Raw genomic sequence first — 19,829 nt, 5'->3', positions numbered from 1 at the left:
TTAATAAAATACCAGGGATAACTTCTGCAGAAAATATATTGTTTTCATTTCCAGCATATATGAAGTTATAAATACATTTTACAACAATGCATTTTCTTTTTGTAGATATTCTTTGAAATTATTAAGCTCACCACTTTCAGATGAAATCTCAAAGAAAAATTGTAGCACATATAAACTCGAAAGATAATTTTTAATATTTACAAACATGTAATAAAAATTTATTTATAAATATATTATAATTTTAAATATTAATATTCTAAACCTGCTAAATATCCACAGTGAAGTGGAAGTCTGTGAATATGTATTCCAGTTGATGTCACATTGTGTCAAACAATGGTGATTTAGGAGTTACACCTATATTGTCATATAAATTTTCTTTCCATTCAAATGATCAGTTCAAATACCGCTAATCACTTAAATATTAGTTTAATATTCTTAACAAAATCTTGGATACACATCCTTTTTAGCTAACTTTTTTAACTAAGATATTTTTTTTAGTACCTACTATCCAAACATATATTTTTAAGAGAGTAACTTTACACGAAGAGGAAAACTGACTTCCGTTTTTTAAATAAATCTTTTATCAAGGACTGCATTCTTTTATTGACATGTGCTATTAAAAACACATTTTACCATTAAAATTTTAAAAAAATTATGGTTGAAATCAGCAAGTAATATTTTATTTTTTATTCTTAAATGGACAGTATAATCCTGTTCTTAAGAGATAATCCTAATTTCAAATTAAATAAAAATTCAGATATATAGTTAATGACAGAAGTAATATTTTAAATTTAACAGTATTTATGTAATGTGCTACGAAACTCATCACAAACTGAAATCTTTTCACTGTATACAATGTGTGAAAAAAATCAGAATTGGTAAGAAATGATTGCAAATAGATTTTTTTAAAATAAATTTTAATGAACACATTGTAAATTTTTACATGATATTCATTTAATAGAAAAATTCTTAATTCTTTCATATGATGATGTAGTGCATATTTGCTAATGAAGAACTCCGAAATGAACTGATGAATAAACTGTACAGGAATGTAATTAAAAACATGGAACTAATTATATACATTAAAAGAGTCCTAAGACTTCATTTTACATAAAAATGTCAACTGAAGCATTTTAAATTCATTATTTCCAAATTTAACCACACCATCACATCCATCTATGCTCAGCAGCCGGCCAGTTGCTTCCCGTTCTTCACCAATGATAACTTTTACCTGAAGAAGAAAAAAAACTTAATTTTACTCAACACATGATTTAACAAAATACTTGTTAAAATTCTATACTTTAGAACAAAATTATTCTAAATATTAAATGAAAATCTTATTAAATTATAGCTACTTATAAATAATGCAATTATTATCAAGATTTTATTATTTCCATAATAAAATGTTATTTAATAAAAATATTCACAGTATCACCCAATAATGCACATGTAATGATTAAATAAACAATACATGCATACAAAAAACAAGAAGAATACAGTGTAACAAATAAATAATATTCAGTCTATCAAAATATTGTATATGATACATAATGTTTACACAAAAATTTACACATACAAAAGAAATATTTACCTAAAATTAATAGTTACAGAACATTAGTGCACACAAATAAAAATAATTCAGTTAGAAACTAAATATTTAATACAGTCAAAAGTCGTTAATTCGGACCTCAAAGCTACAAACTTTCTGCACATGCGTCGCGTTCACGCATGCGCACAGGCGTTTACGAGAGCGCATAAGACCCTTACGGCTGCAAATATGTTTGTGCGCACGGAGTTATGCGCTAAGCTAAAGTTATCTAATTCAGTTAATGTTGCAGATTGCGTTGTTCCTTAATCTTCGAATTGGATCCGGCTTATTATTTTTTGCAGACTGTTAGAGCAATTTTATAAAAGTAAGCTTGAACTTTCGATTATGTCAAATAGAATTTCTGATATATATTTACTTCAAAGTGAAAGTATGCTTTGAAATCCGAAATCTGTTTATCAATTTCAAGCTGCTCTGCAGCAGATGGGGGGGGCAGAAACCTCATTATTAGATTATGATAGATTAGAAAGATTATGTCAAATAGAATTTCCAATATATATATTTACTAATATGTAATTTGTATCTACAAAGCGAAAGTATGTTTTGAAATCCGAAATCTGTTTATCAATTTCACACCACTGATTGGAAATTGATCTGTCAGCACTATCCTTATCTTCAGGGCAGATGTTTTTATTTTATTTGGTTTATAATTCGGTACTAAGTGTAGTATTTCATCTTGAGTCTTTGATATGATTTAAATCAAGTTCCTGGTCATTATAATTCGCTTCCCTGGTTAGAATTCCCTTCCTAGTGAAGAAAGTGACCCAGAGGTTATTGAAAACGAAAACATTTGGATTGACAAATTAGTCAGTATTCTCAACACAGCAATTATAGGACTTGAACAGCGGAACTTTGTAACTAAACAAGAAATTATGTCTGTTTAATAGAATTAAAAAGAAAGTATTATCACATGAAACGAAGCAACTTACATTGAAGGAAATGTTTAATAAAGTAAACAAATAAATATTAAGCTTTTTCTTTTTGTAAATTTTGATACCCTTTAGATCATAATTGTTCTTTATTTCATAAATTACGGTTTCATATTTTCAATTTTGTAATTTCTGCATGCCATCTTACCAGATTTAAACTGATGATCTATAATCCGCAAAAATCGATAATCCGGAATCGCCGAAGTCCCGACGAGTCCGGATTATCGACTTTTGACTGTACTTTCCATAAGGGGATTCGTGCACTTTTTAGAATTTTTTTTAAAAAGGAAGATGAGTTTTCCTTCCTTTTTAAGTTATTTTTTCTAAATTTTAAACATCTGTGCAATCTAAAAATTGCATGCAAGTAATGCATTAAAATATGATAGAAGCATGGGAAAATTAACAAACTTTTAAAGCACTTAATTATTCTGGAATATAAAACATGCATATTAAAACATGAAACTTACATTATCTCCTGGTTGAGGAACAACAGGTTCTAAATGCTCTCCAAGTATGTTAACAACACGATCTTCTTTTGGCAAAAATACTGAGCACATACCAGCCTACGTAAAATGAAAGAAAGCTTATCAAGTAAATATATATCATGCATTAGAATTTCATAGACTTTGACAGAAGACAACATACTATTCCTCAGTCACTTCAAAACAAAACAGTTTAACCTGTTCAGGACCAGCGTCACGTATATGCGACGCAATGATTCCACTCTTACCAGCCCAGTGTCATGTATATGTAACTTGAAAACAGAACGCTTTATTTGAATTTTTAAATACCAGTAGATGGTGCTAAATGGTAACAGTTTGTACATCAATTAAGTCATGTGGATTTTGACCTTCATGTATGAGCATCAGTTTCTGTTCTGTGCTTCTGGTTTTGATAAAAACGTTAGTGTAAACTAATTGGGAATCAGCTCTTTTACTCTTTTGCATCGAGAGAAGGCCAAATCTGGTTTCTTGAAACATCGAGAACGCCCATGTACACGAGTTTTTTCTGAAATGGTTTTCCTCCCCTCCTGTATAGTAGGCTGCTACAGCGTTAACAATAACCTACTTAAGTGAATTGATTACTATCTCTTGAAGGGGTTTCCGGTCGTTTCACCCATTGTGTGCAGTTTTCCCTTAGGACAGGATTGCAAATGGGAGCATCAGTAGCTTTCTATATTTCTCCTCAATATTTTTAATGATTTGAGTACTTTATATTGCTTAAAATAACCTGTTTTAAGATGCGATAGTGTAGATTTAGAGGAAACAATTATGTATATTTATGGGGTCAGTAAGATTTTTCATTGTATAAATTAAAGCGCAGTGATTCTTTAAATAAACAAAAATACGTAAAGGCAGTGTGTGTACATTGATTTAATTTATTTTATTTAATAATGTTTTCCTTGATTCTTATATAAAAGAACTTACGAATAATTTTTATAAAAAATAGAAAAGTCTGGTACCTTTTTATCTATTGTCACTGCAGGAAGAAAAATATTTAGGGGAAATAGTTTAGTTGATAAATGGTGGTTTGACAGAGCTTGAATATTACCAGTTACATTTTACAGCCATCCAGCATGAAAATTATTTCTAATATTTCCGCAGTTTTGTGCTAGTAAATACAAAAACACTTTCATTCAGCAAGTTAATGCTACTGAGTAGAAATTTATTTCAAAATAAGAGCTATAGAAACCCTCTCTCTCTTCTCTTATTACTGAAATCCCTTCATATAATTTGCATCCATTTACAGGATTAGCAATAAGCATTTATTAACATGCCTTTAATAAATTTATACAGATTTCAATCAATTGTTTATGAATTAATATAATCTTAGAAGGAAAGTAAACCTTTACTCTTATATTGAAAAATAATTATTAGCTGTATATATTTGATGGTTTTAAAACTCATGTTTCAGAAGAAATATATACTTTATCCAAGACATTTTAAATGGTTTTAACATTATAATTTTAGTTATGCATTATCAGGAACACTTATGATTATTAAAAATAAAATAACCCTCATACTTTCTTGAAATTTCAAGTGTAGGATACAAAAAGAGATTAAAGAAAGAACAGTTAAATAATTCATTAAACTTATTTTTCGTATGAAGGAATATTTAAATAATGCGCAAAGGTAGAAAAATTCATTTCTTTTTACATTTTATGTTATTTTCATATGAAATCATATGATTTCTCTTTAAGTTTAGATAGCAAACAAAAACTTTCCTTTTACATTATTTGCTGGCCCTGAAAAGGGTCTTTTTTATATAGCAAGAGAAACTGGAATGTCTATTCATCAAAGCAGCCTTTACAAAGGCACATCTTGCAGATTTCGCATTCCCATGTGCTTTGAATAGAATTGTTTGCTGATGTTTTATTTCTTTGCTTTCGACATTTAACGCACGTTCTTTTACACCCTTCAATTTTTCTTCGTTTATGAAAATGACTAGTAGTGGGTTCAAATAATGCTGAAGTGCGCTTTCTATATGAATACACATTTGCTAATTCTTGTACAAGTTCCAGCTTGAAATCATACAAAGTTTTTAACCATTTTTGTTGAGGATAATTTGTCGTATGCTGAATTATATAGGCATTATTGATGGTAATATCCAGAAGGAACCAAAATATATACAACCACCATTTGGATGATTTTTCTGGCAACTGTATAATATTTACGTCTCTGATCTGCCAAATCTACTCCTCCCATGTGCGTATTATATACTGTGAATGAACGCGGCCAAAGAACTTCAATTTTGTCTGCTCCTTTTCTTCTGTTCACATGACACAGTTCATTTTTTGTATTAGTTGATAGCATAAAAATTTGCTTTTTATCTACCCAAAACGTGCACAACAAATTCGGAAATTTTTCATTTTGAAAAGTCTGACTTTCATTTGGGATTTTCAATTTTAATGTTTTAATTTCAGGTGGCAAGTGCTTTCTGTTCGGCATAACAGTTCCGCAAGAATAAAATTTGTATTTCAATAAATCAACCATCAGCTGAACGCTGGTAAAAAATCGGTCAAAATAGAGTTCATGTCCCTTGCTTGTTAAGGGTTTTATCAAATGTGTAACAACATCGTATCCCAATCCTTTGCCTGACCTCACAATTTCATCTTGTTTTCCAGCATACAATTCAAAATTTACAGTGTAACCCAAATGAGATGTGCATAACATCCAAATTTTAAGCCCGCGCTTATCTGGTTTTAAAGGCATATACTGCACAATTCCTAAATGCCCTGTGAATTTTACCATAGCTTCATCAACCGAAAGATGTTTATACGGCTTAAAACAATTTGAAAACCGCCCTTTTATCTTAGAAATAACAGGCTCTAATTTTTGCAAAAACTGAAAGTTTTCATCATTTCCTTTTACTTCTTTCTCTCTACCAGAGATATGAAAATAATGTTTAATTTTTAAAAATCAATCTCTGCACATTAATTTCTTTATCACTTCATTGCCGAGTATAGGATTCTGAGACCAATAATCATTTATTCTAGGCAAACGCATAATGCTCATTATGAAAAAAACAGTTATAAAAGCCCAAATCTCATTTACGGAGAGTATAGGCTGCCAGCTTTTATCTTCAATACCACGTTTTTTTGCACAAAACTCTGCGTATTTATTTGTATTCTGTCTAATTACTTCGCAGTATTCATCAGGTAGAAGTAATTTTAAATAATCTAAAGCAGATGATCCAGTTGGCAAATCATGAGACGGTCCAGGTGACGAAGAAAAATGTTCAAATTTTATGTCCTCGTTATTTATGTCATTTCTCCAGTCAGATTCGAAGGTACCATATGAAGAGCCCAAATTTTCGTCGTGTTCTAAATTATAATTGCATTCGATTTCATCCTCTCCGTTATCTATCAACATATGTTTTGAATGCCCATCATCTTCATTATCTATCAACATATGTTCTGAATGTCCATCATCTTCATCAGATTCAGCGTTATCAGATTCGTCTGTTTCTTCAAATAATATTGCATTTATTTCTTCTTGCGTTAATATCTTACGTCTTCTGATCATTTTGAGATGAAACTACAAAATAAGAGCAAGACGTTTTCACAACGTGAGAGAGGAGTAAAACGAGCGATCTAGACTCGAGTCACCTACCCTGGGAGCGTTGAGGCTAAACAAAGAGGAGCCCACCTGCATTCAAATAAAAGAGCTACTTCAGTCGCTTCAAAAGAAATGATTGACATGTCATTTAACAGTTCGCGAAACCAATGAAGCATATACTCCGGGATGGGGGAAAGCATCAAGCAGAAGACGAACGAGGCTGTCGGGCGACCTGCCGATGCCTGAATGGCCGGGCGTCTTAGGCATTTTCGATGCGAAAGAGTTAAGTTAAAGGGATAACGGCATATTTGTTTATTTCATTAAGAATTCCTGTTTTTTTTTTTTTTTTTTTTTTTTTTTTTTTCCTTTTTTGGGTGTCTTCGTTTTTATCTTTGCATTTTTAGTTATCAGAATGTGGGGAATTGCATGCCGCTCAAGAGTTTTCCCCCCTTCTTTTTTTTTCTATTGTAAAGAGAGTGTGGGAAAACACATCTAGCTGACTATAGCGGGTGTAACATCGCCGAACTTCCGTGATGGAAAAGCTCAGACCAGTTGTCCTTTTTTACATTAATTTTAAAACTTAACATAGACTTTCTTGGTTAATTAATAAGTAACGTTACAGCATTATTACATATGGGGAAAGATATCAGCTTTCCTGATGCGTTATGCATCTTACTTGCTCGGCATATGCTCCGAAAAAAGCCGCCACTGTCTCCTGTAAGTCGATTCTCATTCTGAATTATTCCACACACAGCAGAATTATTAAATTTTAATTTAATTACTTACAGAAAAAAAATCTGCAGGTTTCAGATTTTATATTACGTCCAAAGGGGCATTTTTTTTAACATTTTGTGTGTTACCTTTATTTATTATTAAATATCATGTTCTTTGCACTTGAACCATAAAATTCAATTCAATAGGAATGTCGCAAAATAATTTTAAAATGAACATATCTTTAGAATTTCTGATACACAGTTTCGCGCACTGGAGATAAAAATGTTTTTCTGTACAACATTGCCATTGCTAGCTTTGAAATCCTTCAGTTTGTTAATCAAAAATTCGTTGAAGTTTTACAAAATATGAAATTGATAATAAAACAAATTCTAAATTTGGTCTTCCACATGCCCATATTTGTAAGAGGATTACGTCATTCAAAATTCGACGGCTCTATGTACCGTTGTTTTATCATAATGCGAGAAATATACATACATTCATGCAGATTTTTCATTATTTAATTTCTTCAAATATAATGCAGGACTCTAACATTTGGTGGCAACAGTTTGAAAAGTGAAACGGACATTTTTAGTGATTCAACACAAAATCGCAAACGATAGTTCAAAAAATAGTCCTTCAGAGACAAAGCCCCTTTGGGCTAATAATTATTGCTTAATTTTCTTTTACATTTCATATATGCAATTTTATTTTTATGCTTATAGTTATAATTTTAGCATTTCACATATTCCCTTTATTTCTATAAATGTATCTACATGATATTATTTATATTAATTAATACATATTAATAATTAGTAAACTACATACATAATAACAAAAATTGAAGTATAACAAAATATTAAAATGCTGATTTTATATGAATTTTTTTGTAAAAGTAGGCTTAAATGCTGAAAATGCGAGGGCCGGTGGCGGCATTCCAATTCAGGGGGTTCAGTCCTGTGGCTGAGCTTCGTTCTCTGGTGCTGGCCTCAACAATTAAACTAAACTTTTGGGGAAAATGGAAAATGCATTTCATACATGTACTTTGCATTTTTGTTAGACAAGTACAAACAGACAATCCTAAATATTTAAAAACAAAATAAAGATACAGAATTTTAAAACAGATTACACACAGAGAAAAACGGCCAATTAATAATAAAAACATACAGAAAATCTTTTGTGTTAACCTCCAGTGGCATGACTGCCTTTATCCAGTCATAAGACTTTTTTGTCACTTGCTATATATTAACTTACGATTTAAAATACTTTACTTTCTTTATTAAAGTAAATATTATGTTAATGAATAAAAGCTTGTGAAAACAAACTAAGTTACTATGCAGATTTAGCTAACAAATGATTTTAAATAAAGTCTTCCTTCATCAGTCGGTAAAAAAAAAAATGCCACTCAGAGGATTAAAAGTTTATAAAATGAAATTTTCTGCAGTGAATATTTTAAAAAACATCCAGCTCTCGATCAAAAGGAAAAAATATTTTTAGGTAGGAATTAAATATTGGCTAATTTATAAGAATAATCAAATAAGTTCATTGTCATTCAAGAACCTAACTGAATTACAAAATTAATATACATTTTGTAGCATTCAGCAAACAGTGCTCAAAATCATTTCTACTAGCCTACTATACTATTTCTTACTTATAAAGATATTAATACATAATTTGGAACGTGTTACTAAATAGCAAAGCCAAGCACTCACATATGAATTAAGTTGCCGAATAGAGGGGAAAGCCAAGATAGCATTAAATGTTTTCTGGATTATGAATGCATTTGCAGAACATTAAAATTTTCATTAAATACTTACAGAGATGCCTCTTATAATGCCAGTTTGTCCGCTAAGCCCATCATCCTCATGTGTATCTCTAATAATGACTTCAATGTCTGTTGTTTGCCATTCTACCGATGAATGATCTAAGCCTATAACATAGTCAAAATTACGCTACAGGAGGAAGTTAAGGTAACAAATAAATTTAAAAAGAGAAAAATAAGTTCACATAAAAAAATTTGCAAAAATCACTAAACAGAAAACACAAGATTATTAGACAATTTTACTTCTTTGATATATATATTGTTGCCTGCATATGGGTTCGTAATGGATCAAAAGCATACAGAACCAATCATTGCTTAATAAAATTTATTTTCTCAAAAGAAATACTTTACCAATACTCACACAGCTCTTCTTAGTATGACATAGCACAATCAGTAGTTACACTTCAAACTACAAAGAACATTAATTAATGTGAAATGCAAAATGCATTTAAAAAGTGAAGCTGGCATAAAGATCTTTCAATACTCTGAACTTTCCTATAGAGCCAGATACAGTTACATACAGGAATTAGACTAATTATGGTTATACAGTGACTGGACCAAAATGTCGCCAGGTTTGATGACATTTGGCAGTTTCTCGCCAGTCTGGTGATTTTCACCAACAAAAGTTAGCTGCCAAAACCACTGCCATCTCGGCATTCACGAGATAGCCATTTACCTCAATGTTAAATTAACTTGGCTGTGTAACTTTATTTTGTCAGCGAAACTTCGCTCTCTTGAAAGCTTCCACATAACATTATAAAAGATACTACAATTTTACATATAATTTCATTAAAATTGTTTACATATATCCAAAATTCATAACAATATATATAGGGAAACAGAGCAAATTGTCAGTTATATGTGTAGTATATGTGATAATTTATTTTGCTGCAGATAACTTAATATTAGGAAAGCTTGATTAGGGACTGCATCTTTACTGTCAGGCCCCCCTCCAAAAAAATTGCTGCATATTTTACTTGAAATTTTATTTTATTTAAAATAATTTCTTAGCACCTACCTACTTAATTGCTTAAAGACTAAGGGGTGCTAAATGTGCGCAATATTTTAGATATGCAATTACAACTCACACAAAGGAAAACAGCTAGCAGAGTCTAGGCAACGCATAGCTGACAAAAAGGCAAAGTGGGAGTTAGCATATTTAGTTGCAGTACTATTTACAGGCATGGAAGTTCTTCTACTTTTGGATAGTGACTAGGCAAAAAGACTTTACACTGCAGTTACTGCAGGTAAAGCATGATGAAACATGATGCAATAAGTAGCCTTGAAGAGGGAATGTGTGCAATTTAATTAAGAATTTAAAGGGCCAATTAAGTCTAATTTGGTCATAAATTTTCTTCACATTTTTTATATCTTACAATCGAAAGACAGTGAATTAAAGAAATGGGAGCAACTTTCTAACAGGAAATAATATTAACATGATGTTTTACTAATTTTATTGAATTGTTTTTTGCTTTTTGATTTGAGTACTTCCTGCTAAAAAGTTACCCCTTTTCATGATTTAATTATTATATTTTGTTTATTCTATTCATTTCGCAGCATACTGCACAACTTAAGTATCATAATTTGAAATTTCACAACTTATATATTTTAATTGTTTTTACCCCTTTTGTTTTTATTATATTAATTTTGCTCAAAAAGTCAAGTGGAACCAAATGTGAATTTAACATTCCTTAATTGTTCAGGTTTTAATATTCTATATTTTTATCTTTTTGAAGAATCCATTTGACGCATTAAATTATGAACTTCACATATTTACTTTGGGGAAAAAAACTCTAAACTATATTAAAACAAAGTTTACATATATATTGTTATGAAATGCCCAGCTGCAGTAAGTAGTTTTCTGCAAGGATGGTTTAGGGTTGCCATAAAATGACAAGGGAAGGCAGGGTTGCTAAATTTGGCACGGAATTGCCCATTTGGTGACATGCCACAGGCAGATGGAGAACATTCTGGAATGAATTCTTACCAGTTTGGCCCTGCCCGTCTGTGGAATAGTAGTCTAGTGTATTGAACAGGGCTGCGGTGTTGGTAGGGAAAATGAACGACTCTGACTCCCTCATATATATGTTAACATACACACATTGGTTACAGTTTATTTTTTTAACATAAAAAAGTAATAGATGCTACAGAAAAAAATTGATGGCATAGCAAATTATTTATCACATCCATCCTTATCTTTAATATTTATTTATTAATATGTAAATAAAACAGAAAATAACTATTTATTAATGCATATAATCCATAAATAAAAATAATAACTCAGTTTGTCATTAATTTTTTTTTTTTTTTTTTTCAATTCACTTTAATCTCATTTTAAATTGAATCTGTCCAATAAAAACTGAAGTCGACATGTTTTTAGTGACTCCAGCTCCAACTCCTTTTACCCCAAAATCTATTCAACTCCAATTCTGACTCTACAGCCCTGGCATCATTGAGTGAATCGTGAGTTTTATTGTGAAGAGTATCTTGAGCATGTTGAGCTTCAGAAGGGATTGACCAATTTGGGAGCTGTATTTAGTGTTTTGCTGTGAAGCTGTCTTTACAGTTATAGACTGCTCGTGTGAATGCTGTGTTGCTGATTGTTTCAGAACATTTGTTGTAGTTTTTCAATGACTAACATATTTTTGGAACAGTCCTGAATAATACTGACGAATAAAATTGAATTTCCATTATTCACTAAGTATTCTCATCAATCACTCCAAATCTACAAATTCATAGAAACACAACAATATATAGATGTAAACACTTGTGTGTACGAGGAAAATGTTTTTATACCTGCCCCAGGTGTAGATGGAGCTCCTGGAGTCATTGGACTATAACCATAACCACTAGGTGATGGTGTTCCAGCATAGCCAGATGGACTAGGTGTTGCAGCATATGCAGAAGGACTTGGCGTACCAGCTGAAAAATAAAAACTTTATAATATAGCAACTAATGTTAATATAGATAGAGTTTCATTATAAAAGAGAGAGATGCATTGAGTACTCATATGAAAACGAAGACAGCAGCTTAACATTAAGTTTTTATTTGCATATTAATAATCAACAATTTGCAATTAATTTCATACACATATATATAGAACTATACTTCACACAGTCCAACTTCAGTTGGGCTGGCTTGAAAATTTCAACTAAACTAAAAACTAAATTTTAATTGAGGAAAACAAAGATAAATTCTAAAAAATTATGGTGGAATTTTTTTAATACATAAATGATCAATTTTTACTTATATCACTTTTTTTCCCTTATGATATAAAATATTGTTTTTGGAAAAACAAAATCTGCAAACACAATCGTGCCTCTGAAACTGTTAGATGAAATTAACATAGGATTACCTCCGGAAGTGCAGTTAATGTGCAAAATAGAAGATATTAATTAAACATTCCTGTGCCCTAGAGTACAGTAGTTTCTCAGAACATTGTCATTTAGCAAAACATAAGATTTTAATTTATCTTTAACCCTCTCGACCCAGTTTTTCCATGATTAAAATTTAACTATGAAAAGTAATTTAATTTAATGCCGGCATACTAAAACTGTAATTTGAGTTTAAAGTTTTTAACTTTTCCTGTTTCCTGAAAATCTCCTTGGACAATATGTCCCAATCGCATTGTCAACTGGGACTATTTGTCTCAATCGTTGATACCTTTTAATATTATCTGCAGGTATATCCGTTTTCAAAATAGAGATAATAATGATTTTTTTCCACATAGTGGATACATAAGAGTTATAACTATGATTAAAAATAGATAGAAGGAACATTTGAGCATTGTATCCTAGATGTTTAATAAACTCTGGATGCATATTATCTGGGCCTGGACTTTTTCCTATCTTTAAGAAATCAATAGCTTCTTCTAGTTCCAAAATGTCAAAGTCTCTATTAAAAATCTCTTGTCCAAATCCCAAAGTCCTATAGGAATCCTTGATCAATTTCTTCATCAGCTACTGATCTCTCTTAAATTGACCACACAAACACTGATTAGAAGCATAAAAATTCATAAAAGTTTTAATAATATCCGTGTAAAATTTTAAAACCTTACCTTTAAAAATGATTAGTACCTCTTGGGAAAAGGGGTCATCAAGTTTCAATTTATTTACAAATTCAAAAACCTTAGCACAGTCTTTAAGAGTAAGTTGCTCATTTCAAAAGGGTTTGTAATTGTATTGTTGACCTTTATGTATCCAACATTTAGCCACTGCTGAAATAAATGGTCTTGCAAAAATAAGACAAGGAAGAATCTACATTTTTTATTTCCTTGTACGAAGTAAAAAGGAAGTATTGTAAACGCGAAAATTTTCAGGCAGCATATTTTAACGAAAATATCCATTTTGACCTCTCTAGAAGGCAATTTAACGATGTTTTTGCATGATATCTGTAAATAAGGACAGAGTAAAAGACTCTTTTCCTCGAAAAAAATTATAAATCTGCTTTAAAATGAATTCTGCAGAGAACTTTTCGTGGCGTCTGTACGAACGCATGTGTACGTATCTCGCATAACACAAAAACGAGTTGCCTCAAAACATTGAAATTTTGTATAGGGGACTGCTATAACATGTAAATGTGCACCTCGTATTTTGGTTGCAATCGGCCGAACCAAACATATATAAATATATATCCACTCTGTTACCCGGCTCAGTGATCTCAGTTTCTTTACTCTTATATGTTTGTAAATTGTACATTTTTTGCTTTAAAAATGATTGAATTATGTTGTTCTTCTCTTCCTGTTAAGGTTTTCATGCCTTTAGTAAATCTGTATGCAATATCTTTAGAATTATCAACAATTTTAAAGTTGTTTAAGTGCCGCTAAGCTTAATAATTTTTTTTATGGCGGCCATTGCTTGTTTACGTTTGAAACAGCAGAATAGTGGATTTGTTGCCAATCTAGAGAAACTTAACTTTGCAACAACAAAGATAACGCCTTCATTTATTATTGTGAATTAAATCATGTTTAATCCTGTCTGGAATTTTTTCTCAGTGTTTAAGATTTACTTCGTAATTTTTAATACAAATATTTTGAGTTTTTATGTATTTTTGCCTTGTCGCGAAGTGAGAACTGAATTAATTGAATGAGAAATACTCAATCATCTGTGAAAAACTGTTTCTTTTTTGCTTTGTTTGCTTAATTTCTTTTATACATCGTTCTAGCTTTATTATAGTATTTGAATAGAACATGTGGCAACGATTAGATAATTCTTTAAATTATATAAATTTTGTGCATTCTGAGTTATAATATGAACAAAATATAATACTGTTAAGTGAATCTAGTGCCAGAGTGTCGCTATGGTAAACAAAGTGAATTTTAAAGAATGCATTTATTCTATTGTAGTTTATGCGGTGTCGGCGAAGTAGGTTTAATTCAATCTAATAAGTTTAAATGAAATGCAAGAAAAAATGCGTATAATTTAATATTCCGTGCAAGGAAGTCATGTGGTGTACATATCAGATCTTTTTCTATAGTGTATTGGTGTACTAAAAAGAACCTCTAATTCATCCCGGTAAGCCTTCCAATTGGCCTTACTAAAATTCTACCTGTTCTTAAAATAATACTATTGTTTAAAGGTTTTCTCCTTAACTCGGAATGAAGTAAGAATAATGCAATAGCCAGAGCCAGGATCATAAATTATTTCTCTGTTCACCTAATCTGCTAAATCGCCTGATGCCAAAGTTAAAATCAAGGTTGGTAACATAGGAATGTCAGAATTTCTGTAGATCAGTTCGAGAGTATTGAAATCCAAGGTCTTCCCACAGCTCTTTCTGCACTGTTCGAGACTCCACAATTTCAGCATAAACTACGTGCATTCAAATCTTCACATAAAATTGTTTTATTATAAAACTGAATGTTATCAAAATTTAACTGAGAACTGCCTGGTGGGCTATAATAGTTTAAAATGGTTCTGATAAATCCAGACATCCATTTGGACCATCTCAGCTCTACTATCAGATGGAAGGTCACTAATGATTTCAAACATATTGACTATAATAAAAACATCAATGTCATGTGACACTAAGGTAGTCTGGTGTTGTGTTGGTTTTTCCTGAGAAATTCAATCAGCTTTCCAACAATTCTCAATTGTTGAATGTCCTTAAAAAGATATTTTGTATTACGTTTTGAAGTCACCATCAAAAAGAAGACAAGAGAAAGCGGAAAAGTGGTAGCAGATTTAGCATCATCTAGGGTGCACAACGAGGAGGCCTACATTACACCCCCCCCCCCGTTTAGTTCTACATGAAAAAGCCCAAATTAGTTCTTGTAAATATATCCCCACTTTAAATATTTTCTGAAAATATGTGCAATATTTAACAAAGGACTAACTAATCTATGTTGCTATTTCAAGCTGCAAGTACATGCAAAAATTAAGTAAGATGATTCCAAATGGAACATACTAATAATTTTCTTATATGCGATTGCTGCTCTGTATTATTTAGCAACCTGCTATCCAAAATGGTGAATTGTTTTGGATATACTGTCATTTTTAATTACAATCCCGATTCTACTAAGCTATGTAACAGCAATTAGTTACTTTTGTACTTATGTAATTTTAATTAAATTATGTATTACAATGTAATTGCAATTACATTTTGCCCAAACTCTGATTAAAACACATTCTGCTGAAATCATTAATAACATTGCGAAACCTGAACAGTAACTTGCCTTCAATAAATTATATTCCGTCAAATGTACCGACTGCATCAAACTGAACAGTAATGAAATAGATAATGGAACACTTATTAAAAATAGACTTATGAGGAATGGGAGAACAACTTAAAGCAAAGAGAACTGTGTTTAAGTGCATGTATGAAATTTGTACTTTGTTATTAAAGCAGCCACCTTGCTCAGTCGCCCAAATCAGAAGATTAGTCACCAGAATGGGTAAATTAATTGATGGATTTTAATGTACAATGCATTTAATTTTCATATTGTTTTGATTACAAAATTGCTTCCATTATCGATTCAATATTTTTCTTTTCTAAAATGTTTACCATCCTTAATTTATATTCAGCTCAGGGAAGAACAGCAATTTTTTTTAAGATTTATTAACATACATTTTCATATTCATTTTAATCATGCGATATTGCTCCTTCATTACTTTTCCCTCTATAGAATATTAACGTTAATTAATTTCTAAACAACAGAAAAAGTACTTTTTTTAAAAATTTTTCCAACAGCACAGAATTTTGCATACTGAAAAACTACAGGAAGGAGGGGGTCTTTGTGCCAAAAGTCAGTTTTATGGTTCCAAGATCACTTTTCTTACTTCTGCACTTCATATACTATTGGGATGAAGAACTACCTTTCATCATATTGTGCAACAGTGAGTTAAATATGGTTAGGAATCGGAAAGAACTAATATTTGATTCTAAAATTTACTTGCGGTGGCCTATTTAATAAAAAGCACCAAATGAACATCTGAACAGTAATACAAAATTACTGCAATACTTGAAACTTTGTAAGCATATTACAGAAGAAAACTGATCCCAATAATGAATGCAGCTAACAGTTTACCAAAGGATAAAAAAGATAAATTATTCCTATGAGAAAAATTTATGAAGAAAATTATGCGGTAATTGATACTGCAGTTTTTACAGATTAAGAATAAATTGCCAAAAAAGGGGAAGCATTTTTAGTGCAAAGGGGCTTTTTTCCTAGAGGGACTATTGTTTTTGTTTTGCGTTGAATCACTGAATGTCTGTTTCACTTTTCAAACTATTTGCCACCAAATATTATCGCCCTGTATTATATTTAAAGAAATTTAATAATCAAGAATCTGCATTAATGTGTGTATATTTTTTGCATTGTGATAAAACAAAGAAGCCAAGAAGCCCTCGAATTTTGAATGGCGTAATCCTACTGCGAATACGGGCATCTGGAAGCCCAAATTTGGAATTTGTTTTATGATCGATTTCATATTTTGTAAAACTTTAATAAATTTTTGATTAGCAAACTCAAGTATTTCAAAGCGAGCCATGGCAACGTTAACAGAAAAAATATTTTTATCTCCAGCGCACGAGACCGCATTTCAGAAATTCTAAAGATATGCTCAATTTTATATTATTTTGCGATATTGCTCTGGAACTAAATTTTATGGTTTAAGAGCGAAGAACATGATATTTAATCAATAAAGGTAACACGCAATATTTTTAAAAAATGCCTCTTTGGACATAATTTAAAATCTGAAACCTTTCAGATTTTCTTTCATCTTTTTTTTAAAAAAAATATTTTTATTAGACATTTGAATTTATTAATCACATATTATTTACTGAAAAATGGGAATTTTTGAAGCCAATTACCATTTTTCTATGTATTACCAAGTGGTCTTGGCAGCTGCTCATTCCTATGCATAAATGCTTAACGTCAACCAAAAAGAAAGGACAATATATAAAATTTAGACAACTTTGGATGACGTGTTGTTTCAGGGAGAGCAACTATTTTGCATTTTAGATAAAGAATACCTTTCCCTTTATACAGAATTAGTTTACCTGGATAACCAGATGGTGACGGTGTTTGTTGATAGGGAGAATATGTATGGTCAGAATTGTACATCACAGCACTTCCAGGAGTCTGTGGTGTGAAAGGGCCTTGTGTTGTCTCCTGATAGCCTGGTGTTGCTGCATTGTAAGCAGGAGAAGGAGATGGTTCATCAAATGGATAATCCTCAAAGTCTCCAGTACCCCTAAATATTTAATTGTAAAATATGAAACATAATAAAATATGTTTGTAAAACTAATGATGTTTAATTAATACAACAGAACCAACTTCTTACATATAGAATATGTATTAAATTCCCTCTGCAGATTTCCCCCAAATTTGAGTTATGATTTATTTGGAAGTATCTCAATAAAATTAAAAATTCTAACAATTTACTTGCAACTGCCAAAATTGTAATTAATTCACAGCTCTTAAGTATTCAATTTTAGTAAATCAAAACAATATATTCATTAAAACAGCTAAGTTTACATATCTAAATACAGAACAATGATCATGTATTCTTTAAAATTCATTCTCTAATTTTTGTTCAATAGGAAATAAAAATTTGCTTATATTTTTAAGGCTTGAAGTTAATTAAAATTAGTATGTTTACATTTCAAATGTGAAATCAACACTCAACAACATACAAAGTAAACTTGATAAAATATTACAAAAATTACTGACAAAATTACTTATATGTATAATAAATAATATAAAAGTATTGTTTATACATGTACACAACCCAAATTATTAAAAAATTTATTGGTTAAGAGTTAAAAAATAAATACACAATTTCAAAACAGTTACTTTAATGAAACAGCAATAGCAATTTCTTAAATGAATTAAAGGAAATGAATGGAGATACATAAATATGTCATGCCACAGGAGGTCCACAAATTCTTCATAAAAATTAATTCAGGTCATTTTCAAGATTCATTCAAAGAATTTTATTTATTTTCACAGAATTTTCGAAATACTTTGTATGGTTCTAAAATTTGACCTGTGTATATAAGTAAGCATATACAGTATTCCTCCCGCATTCCTAGCGTGCCTTCGTGGTGTAGTGGTTCTGCACACTGGGTTGGTATTCCAGAGGTCCGCTGTTTGATTCCTGGTGAAGGCGTTTAATAATTTTTCATCTTACCTGCTTCCAAAAATACCTAATGTCTCTACAGTGGCACCCGAACTAAGAGGGTGGTGGATGATGATTTCTCTCTACCCAGGATTTGGCGATTGGGCCCTCCTAAAAAAAGTTGCCCTTTAAAGGGGGGAGCATATATGGTATTTCTTCCGCCTTTGTAGCGTGCCTTCGTGGTGTAGTGCTTCTGCACGCTGAGCCAGTATTCCAAAGGTACGCGGTTCGATTCCTGCTGAAGGCATTTGCTAATTTTTCATCTTGTCTGCTTCCAAAGAATACCTAATTTCTCTATAAACATCTACCTTAAATTTCAAATTTAACTTACTTGCTTTGCCGCAATAAATAATTTAGGCTGAATATTTTAAACTATTTCATTTAAAGTTAAATAAAATGTATTATTATCTCCAGCTTTTGAACAAAACATCAGATTTTATTCTTTTAATAAATGTATTAAAAGTGAGGGATAGCAAGCAATAATATGATAAATCAACTTTTAGAACTTTATTTATACGAATTTAGTCTAAATGTGAAGTAAGTATAATTCTCTCTCAGCAGCAGCACAAATTTTAGAGGATAAGCAGTAAAAAAAAAAATGATAAATTTTCAATTATTTCATTCCTTTTAATAAATATTCAATTCAGTTTTTTTTAATTATTTTTTTTAATTTAGATTTTCAATTCAGTCTATTCATTTATTTTATTTGATGTATTTATAAGCATACAGTAAAAAAAATAGCTGATGTGTGTAACAAGCAATTGCAATATTAACAACTGGACAGGGAAAAAAAAATAATAATAATAAACAGCATCATATTTAGAAGCGAGGGTAAATATTCCTAAAAACCATATACACATGTTACACTGAATATTGCAACATACCGAGCAGGAGTATTAGCATTTGATGGATCCCATGCACCACCATGACTAGGAGTTCTATTCCCTTCATGTAAAGGTGTCTGGCTTCCATAATGAGGAGTACGACTACCAGCTACAAGCAAAAAAAGGGGGAGAAAAAGGAAACTTAAAATTAGGCACACAAAAACATTTAAATCACACTAGGCAATATTGCAGCGATAAAGAT

At 30.9% G+C, this 19,829-nt stretch overlaps 1 protein-coding gene across 2 annotated transcripts in view; it reads right to left on the bottom strand.

The window, feature by feature from the left end:
• Positions 1-898: 898 nt before the first annotated feature.
• Positions 899-19,829, bottom strand: part of Spt5 (Transcription elongation factor subunit Spt5) — a 134,880-nt gene continuing 115,949 nt past the window's right edge. For both annotated transcript variants that reach the window (XM_085827663.1, XM_085827664.1), the window contains 6 exons: positions 19,628-19,736; positions 17,623-17,816; positions 11,923-12,048; positions 9,122-9,234; positions 3,003-3,098; positions 899-1,231 (listed from right to left, as the gene is read on the bottom strand). In XM_085827663.1, the coding sequence (XP_085683789.1) occupies positions 1,094-1,231; positions 3,003-3,098; positions 9,122-9,234; positions 11,923-12,048; positions 17,623-17,816; positions 19,628-19,736 (776 nt within the window). In that variant the 3' untranslated portion in view covers positions 899-1,093. The remainder of the gene's footprint in view (positions 1,232-3,002; positions 3,099-9,121; positions 9,235-11,922; positions 12,049-17,622; positions 17,817-19,627; positions 19,737-19,829) is intronic.

The sequence above is a fragment of the Stegodyphus dumicola genome, chromosome 12 (assembly GCF_044657685.1).
Source record: "Stegodyphus dumicola isolate Sdum_Otavi_A_Nest chromosome 12, ASM4465768v1".
Taxonomy (NCBI): Eukaryota; Metazoa; Arthropoda; class Arachnida; order Araneae; family Eresidae; genus Stegodyphus; species Stegodyphus dumicola.
The sequence above is the reverse complement of the archived record's forward strand: the minus strand, read 5'-3'. Positions and strand labels throughout refer to the sequence as shown.